Source organism: Plectropomus leopardus, chromosome 2, assembly GCF_026936395.1.
Source record: "Plectropomus leopardus strain MGB_pleo_1.0 chromosome 2, ASM2693639v1, whole genome shotgun sequence".
In the NCBI taxonomy this organism is placed as follows: Eukaryota; Metazoa; Chordata; class Actinopteri; order Perciformes; family Serranidae; genus Plectropomus; species Plectropomus leopardus.
In genome coordinates this window covers 39,602,225-39,611,516 of record NC_142177.1, presented here as the reverse complement: position 1 = coordinate 39,611,516, position 9,292 = coordinate 39,602,225, and the positions used below count along the sequence as shown (strand labels likewise).

At 42.3% G+C, this 9,292-nt stretch overlaps 1 protein-coding gene across 1 annotated transcript; it reads right to left on the bottom strand.

Moving 5' to 3' along the window:
* Positions 1 to 615: 615 nt before the first annotated feature.
* Positions 616 to 7,068, bottom strand: mych (myelocytomatosis oncogene homolog). The gene is made up of 3 exons (XM_042510511.2): positions 6,852 to 7,068; positions 4,726 to 5,280; positions 616 to 3,670 (listed from the first exon to the last, which is right to left on the bottom strand). The coding sequence occupies exons 2-3, from the start codon at positions 5,267 to 5,269 to the stop codon at positions 3,075 to 3,077; spliced, it is 1,140 nt and encodes a 379-aa protein (XP_042366445.1). The 5' UTR covers positions 5,270 to 5,280; positions 6,852 to 7,068; the 3' UTR covers positions 616 to 3,074.
* Between the last annotated feature and the right edge of the window lie 2,224 nt (positions 7,069 to 9,292).

Here is a 9,292-nt window from a genome sequence, read left to right as displayed (position 1 = left end):
GGCAGCAAGCTAAACTTCGCTGTTGCTTGGCGTTTCCGGTGATAAACCAAAGTTGCCACAGGCTTACACGCTTCTCTCCTCCATCTAGTAATGGTAAGTGTGACAGACACGAGTGATTGCAGCACAGAGATCCAAAAGCTTCTCCAAGTTTGTACAAATGGTCAACAACAGTAAACATGGTCTGTTGTTGGCAAAAAGTTTGCATTTACCAAAACTTTGTAGGTTTGTATTCTCAGTCAATCCCTTTGATTTAAACTTTTATTGTTCGCCTGTTAAAAGACAGGCATAATAACTGAAGGAATGACTAAATTCTAATCAGATTTGTTAATCAGCTGTTAAAGCTTTATAGATATGCTCTGCTAGATTGTTTTAATAATCCTCTATAGATGTAGAATTATACAGTTAAGATATGTAAAAATATGCTAAATTTCGCCAACTTCCTTTGTGGATATATATCGATTTGTGACTCTGTGGGTGTGTGTGTGTGTGTGTGTGTGTGTGTGTGTGTGTGTGTGTGTGTGTGTGTGTGTGTGTGTGTGTGTGTGTGTGTGTGTGTGTGTGTGTGTGTGTGTGTGTGTGTGTCTGTGTTTGCAATAAAACCACACAGACTTCAACTCTCATTCATTATTTAATTACATCAATATTAAAAAAGTGCTGCTTGGTAAAGAATAACATTTATTTTAAATTCAAAATAAAACAAAGAAGAAAGACTAAAATAATTTATGATACAATAACAAAAATATTTACATTTTTAAAAAAAGAAAAATCTGTACAATATTTAAACCAGAAAGAGAGAAAAAAAACTCAAAACATTACAGGCCAGACTGCAGCCAGGTGGAGGTAGGTTTTATCATGCTAAGAACAAAAATCATCCCGGCTGTCTGGTTAAAACCTTCGAATCTGAACTTCAGGAGGTGGTTCTCTGTGACTGTGACACAAAAGAAGGTAAAACTGGAAGATGTTTGGAAGAAAAACCGGGAAGCCAAAGCCTCCCTGAATAAAAAAACTGTTGGAAGCAGATGAGGTTTTAATCAGACGGCGACATAATCAAACAGGAAACAAAAAGTCCTGAACAGAAATCATTTCAAGGCAGAACAGGTTTAAACACCAAAAAACCTCCAATCTCATTATTCCTCTCAACCAGGGTCTGTTCAAGTACACTCAGTCTGAGGGAGGAAGAACTCTATCGATACAAAACAGGATGCATTTTAAGACATTTGTAATGAAATGTGCAAATGGAAAACATTTGCTTTCATGTGTCAAACAGCACATCAATGGATAACATTGGCAATAATTGATATTTAGCGTAAAATAGCATTCAGTTAACATTTGAATCCATGATCGATATTTCAAACTTCAGATACAGCTTTAAGTACAAGTTCAACAAGTCACCTGAGATACGACAGGCTCCTGGCGAATATGTACAGCATTTATTTTTAATTTTCTTTAAATATTACCTGGTACCATGCCTCTCTTTGGCTGCTATTTTGTATCTGTGTATTTAGAAATATCATTTTTAATTGAGCACAATGTGGCTCCAGTGAAGGCCAGCTATCTTTTAAAAACGGGAATGTTGGTCAGTGGCCTGAATCATGTAACACGTACATGGTTAAAATCTTATTTTTAAAAGGGAAAATGCATTTTGTCACTTTAAACTTTAAGATCATGATCAATTTGTCACTTAATTACAGCATATTCAGGGTCATAATGTGATTCTCAACAGCCTCAAACTTTTAGAATTTTTTAGAGAATCGATTATTTTCCAAGAAGGTTTGATCAAAGAGGGCCACTGACGAATAAATCACAATGATATTTAGACAAATTCCACTGGATTAATGGTCGTCTGATAATAAATATGTGGGCCTTTTTTCTTGATTTACACTAGAAAAATGGCTGCTCTGTGAGAAATGGAACTAAATATCACAGTATTGCTGCTGCTGCAGCTTCCTCCAACTAGCTCCTTTAAATAATGTCAGGACGCCATCCGTCTGTCGCTCCATTCATACATGCATGAATCAAGTGTTATGCATTGGTTTCCATCCCGACTTTGGCTGATTTGCTACGACAGCGCAGCTCAGGGTTCAGTCCGCCTCCCGGCTCGGTCTCCTCACAACCTGAATGCTTTAATATGGCTACCTTTAAACACTTTTACTGAAGACAAACACTTAAAAATCATTTTTCATGTTTTCAACTGGAGAAAACACACACATACTCTGAGGGGACCGAGCTGGTGGTGAACTGAGCCGAGGCCGAGCATAGTTATGTGTACAGTATCAAACCTGGTCTATACAGTACTGTCATTGACACACTTTAACCTGATAATAGAGTGGTGTTGGGCCCAAGGGTCCGCCTGAGGCCAAACAGGGCTGAAAGCACACTGAAGAACATTTTTCCTGATCAAAAAAATGTCAAATAGCATTGGGGTTTGGAAAAAAATTAACTGGAATTGACAGAAGTGCAGTTGTCCGAATAATTTGGAAGCCGCCATCAGACAAACACCTGTCAGAGTGGAGGGATCGCTGGTTCGTATGGCTATAAGACGTCCTGAAAACACAATATTCAAGTTTCATTCAACAACTACTCTGATGTGGCTTCCAATTATTCGGCCAAACGAGGGCTTCAGTCTTGCACCATTTGGCATCCCCAAGAGCAAAGATTCCCAAATGGGATGAAATAAAGAAACAATAAGCAAAGTGATGCTGTCGTTGTCTTTCAGTGTGCGTTCAGCCAAGCTAAAATAAAAAATAAATCTGCTTGCTCCATCCTTAAAAAAAACATCCTACTCTCTACAACAGTCAGCAGTCAAGGCATGAGAATGATCAACTCTGAGGCAATGAGTGTGTCGTGTTTGTACATGGCAACGGTTGCAGGTGTGACTCGAAGCAGTCCAGAGATATTTGTTACCATCAAGTCCTTGAAATGTCAAACTTTGTGCGCTCTTTTCAGCATGACACGCCATCCCTTATCCCCACCCAACCCCCTGTCTTTGTACAAAGTCTCTTCCCTTATCCACCCTCGCCCCCCTATTGTCTCTTTAACAGCTAAAACTTGCCCCACGTTTCGCTCCTGGACCATTAGCTGCGAAGCTGCTCCAGCCTCGCTTTCAGCTCCTCCTGTTTGGCTCTGAGTTTGTCCCTCTTGGATTGTAATCTGTGGCCCTCGTCCTCCAGGCCGTAGATGCAGTCTCTGGCCTTCTTCAGGATCACCACCTTGGATGCCTTGTCGTTGTGCGACAGCTCGGGCACGTTGTCTCGAAGGCGCACGAAACAGTTCTTCAACTCGTTGCGCCGCTGCCGCTCCATCACGTTGTGTGTCCGCCGCCGCTCCTCCTCATCCTCCGTCTCTGTTGAGTTCCGCGAGGAGTGGTGGTAGTTGTACCGTGACGAGGAGGATGACGACGACGAAGAGGAGCTGCGAGAAGAGTGGTGGAAACGTGACGAGCCGTCGCTCCCTCGCGAGCGCTTGTTGGACGAGGAGGCGGATGAAGGCGGCGGCGAGGCGGGACACGGCGCGGCGTAGTTGTGTTGCAGCTGGATTTCGAAGTGGTGGCGTTGGAGAGCTCGCTGCTCCTCTTCCTGCTTCTGCTGACGGCCAGACTGGTCAGCCAATGACTGCCGAGGGGAGGGGCTGGAGGAGCAGCGCACCACAGTGACCACATCGATCTCCTCCTCTGTCAGAAAGAAGAGAAGGGTGAGATGAGTTTTCTGGCGCAACCTTGTTTTCTGACCCTTGTGGTAATTTCATCCACCCTGTGATGGTGTGACGACATTTCAGCTGACACCAACAACAAGAGTGTAGACACTGTACACAGCACAGCCCCCCCACACACACACACACACACACACACACACAGAGATACCCGTAAGTGACAATCTGGCCCACTGTAAACAGCCATAAACGTGCAGAATCTTACAACTGTTTGCAAACCGTAACTCTGTTATTGAGTGAAGGCGGCTCCAGATTACAGCAACAGTTGAATGAATAAACAGTCGTTACAGTTCTGATGCTCTGAAACGTACAATTAAGTGTTTCATGTTAAATCAGGGCATGAAAAGCTATTTACTGTTAAAATGAATCATTGGTTACATATTTGTTTAGAAGCTAAAAAACAAAAAAAATCCCCCCTTTTTTTAAAACCATATTTTCACAATGAATTTTCCTTCAAAGGAAATAAAATAGTCAGCCTCTTCCTCTCTGCTTTATGGATGCCAGGGGGCTCGAGTCGGTGAAATGACTCATTAGGAGTTAATGGACGGAGCCGCAACTGTGCTTGCAGAGCATGAGTCACTCTCACACACACACACACACACACACACACACACACACACACACACACACTCTCTCAGTCAATTATCTCTCCTAAAACCTCTCATCTACTCATGTCAGTCAACAGATAAAACCCTGCCCACGCTGAAACAACATCCTCGAGTCATAAAGGCTCTCATGGATTACAGGTGGGCGGCCGGCATCCCGATAAACTGAGAGCAAAGAACAATTTTGGGCTCAGCTCCACTAAACATTAACTGTGAATTATCAATGAAACACCAGTGAGGCGGTTCAGGGCGAGGAGTGTTTATACTGATAAGCTGCACAATAACGAGGCAGGAATGAGATTAAAGTACCAAAACATCACGATCCTAAAGGTATTACTGATAGGAGTCATATAAAGTGGCTAAACTTCAATACGAGTGAAAGTCATAACTCCAAAATGAGGTCTGAACTCACCAGAGTCGCTGGATGAGTAGGTGGACAGCTCGCCGCCTGTTGAACCGTAGTCTGATGTGGCTTCGCTGGGCTCCTGAGTGTCCATCAGGTTCTGGCAGTCCAGCGTAGAGCCGGCGATCTCCTCAAAGATGCTGGTGTTGATGTCAGACAGCAGCGGGCTGGAGCCGAGCATCGACGAGACCAGCTTCTCCTCCAGGCTCTTGTCGCCTGCCAGGCACTGCCACAGGCAGTCCTCGCCACCCTCCTCCAGCGGGGAGCAGGGCTGGCTGGGCTTGCCCTCCTTCTCAGCAGCATCAGAGTGGAAGAAGTCGCAGTTCCAGTTGAGCTGCATGTCGTGGTCCTCCAGCAGGATGTCCGATACATAGCTCAGCTGGTCCTCCTTGGAAAGGGGCTTGCTGCCGCCCAGCCCCGTCTTCATCGGCGGGGACTGAGGGGGGGTCGGCAGCGACTGGAGGTCCTTCATCAAACTCTGGCAGAACTCATCGTCAAACAGCAGCGGCTCTGAGTAAAGCCAGTCCTGCGACTGACTGAAGCTTTGCAACATTTTTGTAGAATCTGGAGAAAAGCAAGAAAAACCACAAAAAAACTAAAATCAGAGAGGTAGTGAGGTTTAAATCCAGAGAAGCTGAGCCAGTAGTGTGTTTAAAGCAGCTCCGAGTCTGTGAGTGGTAAATCCCAGCAGCAGCAACACGTGTTGTAGTGAAAGTTTACACCAGTTTCTCCAGACTGAGACCCCAGCCAGTAGTGAGGCACCTTTTATCTGTGTTTACATCACTATAGCCCCGCCCAGCTGCTCCCCTAGGGAGGCCGTAAATCACCCCAAAAAACTTCCCCTCCCCATGACATCATATGAACAGCTGGGAGAGACAGAGACAGAAACTTAACACCTCTCTCTCCACAATTTACAATTTCCCTCTCAAAAAGTTAATAACACCTAAATGGAGCCTGGCGGCCTTGTGACATGAGAAACAAAACCTTAAGAAAAAAGGCTGACCGGCTTTTGTTTGTCCTCTTTTTTTTGTTACCCAACACTAAAAACCTCTGCTACTGTTTCACAGACATGACCCACAGCTTCCCTGCAGGAGATCACAACCTCTATCTAATTCTACTTTGTTTAACACAAAGACAGTTACCATTTAAAAAGCACAGAAAATACTGTATGTAAACCAGGCAGGACATGCTGGTTTTCTGCTCTTTCATTATCATGTCAGAAAAGCTTTAAAATGCATTAACACAAAAGAATAAATCCTGTGATTATACAAACACAACTGAAAGTCAATTTTATTTATTGAGACCATTGTAAGAAAAAATGAAAGTGGACAAAGTGGGGAAAACCCTGTGATATGTCTTTGGCGTCTTATGGTATGTGCATGTATAGCAGGCTGTGCTGGAGAACAAAGCAGCAGTGTGTGTGGTGCAGACAGGCTCCGGGAGTTAAAGGCTGCCTTTCTTTACCATCACAGTCTGAGAAACCTGAGTTAACAACGTTAATAGTCTGTTACAACACCGTAACAAATGAATACTTAATAGTGTTTATAATGCCATTTTACACACTCAACGTAAGACTATACTACTATTAATCGCAGACGAATTTCTGCCATAATCTTGAAGTACCAGCGACAAAGTACAGAGTGTTCATAGAAAGTAAAATAAAGTGACGCACCTACAAAACGCTAAAATCTCAATGAGGTTTTGCATGTAGATCCGCTAAAGCTTCGTTCTTCATTGGCCGCGTGGAATTTTGCACGAGATTAAAATTTTACTTAGAAAAAACACAATGTGCATTTATTTTAAATCGGATTTTGACATACGACACATTTACTGCAAACATGCAAAAAGCCATGTGTCTAAATAAGTTTGGTGTTAAATAAAAGCACAACCAAAGTCCTTTAAAAATCCTAAAGGTTAACTCGGTGCACGGGTCATTTAAACCTCGCGTGGGTTCACCCAGCGCCGGGTCTCCACGTGAAACCGGTATTCTTGATAATCAACAAATCAAGAGAATATCTAAGGCAAATATATAACGAATAAATGTAGAAAATTACAATTGAACACGCAGTCTTGACTTTAAAGTGCCATTTTTAAGTGATCTTAACCCAATTTTAACCGGTTTGCAGCTGTCTTACCTTCAACAGTCCTCACAGGAGAGAAATTCAAAATGAAGAAAAACTCGATGAAAACGTCCAAAATATCCGAGTAAAGTCCACAGAGAGGTCAAGCTACAACTATCAGCTCGAGTGAGATTTTCTGCGTGTGAAATTAAAGTTGGAACAGGGCAGCATGGTGTTTATCTCCTGTCAGATTTCCTCTCCGCTACGGGCAGACAGAGTAGGTGTGGCTGGCGGGGTCGCTCGGTTTATATGTTCGCCACCCGCCGGTGTCCTTCCGCCGCGTCCAAAATCGCGCCAAAACGTACAAACAAACAATATGTCATTTGTGACAATCAAACCTATGGCGTTAATATGCACCATCGGTTCAAATTCCGATTAAGTCCAGGCGGAAACAACGGGGGAAGCGTCGATTTCGGCAATTTCGCACTGAAGTCCGGGTCTATTTTGTCGTCCTCGCGGAGTGATACCGCGCGAGCAGGGATTCCAGGAAAATGGTGGCGGGTAAAAGTTAGGACAGAAACACACGTGGATTGTGAGGAGATGCCGGGTGTCTTACTGCCTGTCTCCCTGCCTGTCTGTCTGTCTGTCTGTCTGTCTGTCTCGCCTCCGGCGGCCGCAAGGAAGAGCGAAATCAATTTAAAACCATTTTATTATCAAATATACGCTATAAAAACAAAAAAATACCCTAATGAGCGGTGCGTTCAGGGTCAATAATGCGTATTTAGATGCATTAATGATTCGTCACATGCAAACTTACACAGTCATTTGTGAGGAATGTGGTGCAGTAAGCCGGTGTGGTATTTTTACAGCGTGTTAGAGACTTTACAGTGTGTTTTCTCCCCCTATCTGTCGTATGATGACAGACAGACAGGCAGGCAGGTAGACAGGCTGAGAGCTCTCAGAGCCACGTTGTCCTTTAATTCCATCTCTTGCAGGGGTGTTTCACCATCCATCCATCTGTCCCCAACTCCTCCTCCTCCTCCTCCTCCTCCCCTACTACTAGCCTACTATTACTACTACAACCACAAACTATCTCAAACTGTCATCTATCCTCCATAGTTTTAAAGCAGAACGGTATGCATCGCTGCTGCACTTTCAGTTCAATGTATGTAACTTTACTCAGTTTTAAAGGTTACTGTACATATGCATGCGCATTTTTTGTTGTCAAATTAAAGTTGTGTGCTGTAAACACACTTTTTTTGTGTAAAAAAGTTTTGCATTTTTTTTTAATTTTATTTTTTCCTTTTTTTCTGTTCTCTTATAAAGGCTACTGTACATATGCATATACATTTTTGTTGTAAAATCTTTTTAGTATTTGAATTTACAAAAATGTTTTTGCATGCTTTTTAAATGTTTTCATTTATTTTTAATTTTATTTATTTATTTTATATTTTTTGCACGTTTTTATGTTAAACCAGAAACACATGAAACAATGTCTTATAAAGGCTATTGTATATATGCATACATTTTTAATGTTGTAAACAATTTTAATATTCCCTTTTTAAAAATGTTTTGGCATGCTTTTGTGTATTTTTTCAATTTTTTATTTATTATTTATTTTTTGCTCGTTTCTGTTAAACAGTGGAAACCTGAAACAAATTGCAAAATGCAAAAATAACCCAATCGCTTTCACAGACAATACGCACAAAAAGCAATCAAATAAAATGCAAAATAAATCGATAAATAATGTCATAGTAAGTGGTTGACCAGACTGTGCATTGAGATGAATGAACTCCAAACAGCCCCACTCAGATACCGCAGCCCTCCCTTCTCCTCCTCCTCCTCCGCTCCTCTCGTGCGCTGCACGTTACATAACGGACAAGGATTCGCCGGTACACGTGCGGACGCCTCGGCCAATCAGAGCGCGAGTCAGCCCCGGTTCACGTGAGTTCCCAGCGAGCTCCAAGGGATCTTGTAACAGGATCTCGAAGTCTTTATACACATTAATTTACATGCAGCTCTTTAAATGTACGCACGCGCCTATTTAACATGATATTTTGACACAAGAGGGTCCAGTTGATGTTCATCTGATATTTAATAAATATATGTCAAGTAGCATAGTGTACATTACAATGGCTTTATTGATTAAAAATATGTTTTTGCTTAAATAATTGCTGGTAATGTGTGTTAAAATGGTAAAAACGTGCATGAAGTCTGGTTTATACATAAAGCAATCTTGTAAATTAAGCTCAATTCCACCTCTAAGTGTCACCATACCTGTAAATAACCCTGTAAATAAATCTGTAAATAAACAGCTGCTTTATGTTTATTGATATTCATGCATGCATTTTTCTGTACACATTTGGCACTTTTAGGGGTATAATCACAGCCTTGTTGGGAGTCTATCACATGGAAACTATTTCTGCTGGGTGTGAGTGGTCTCCTTTTTTTCGGTGGAGGGGGACTGCAGCATAATCCCACAAAGAAATTAGAAAAACCTGCACTGCATTTTTAAA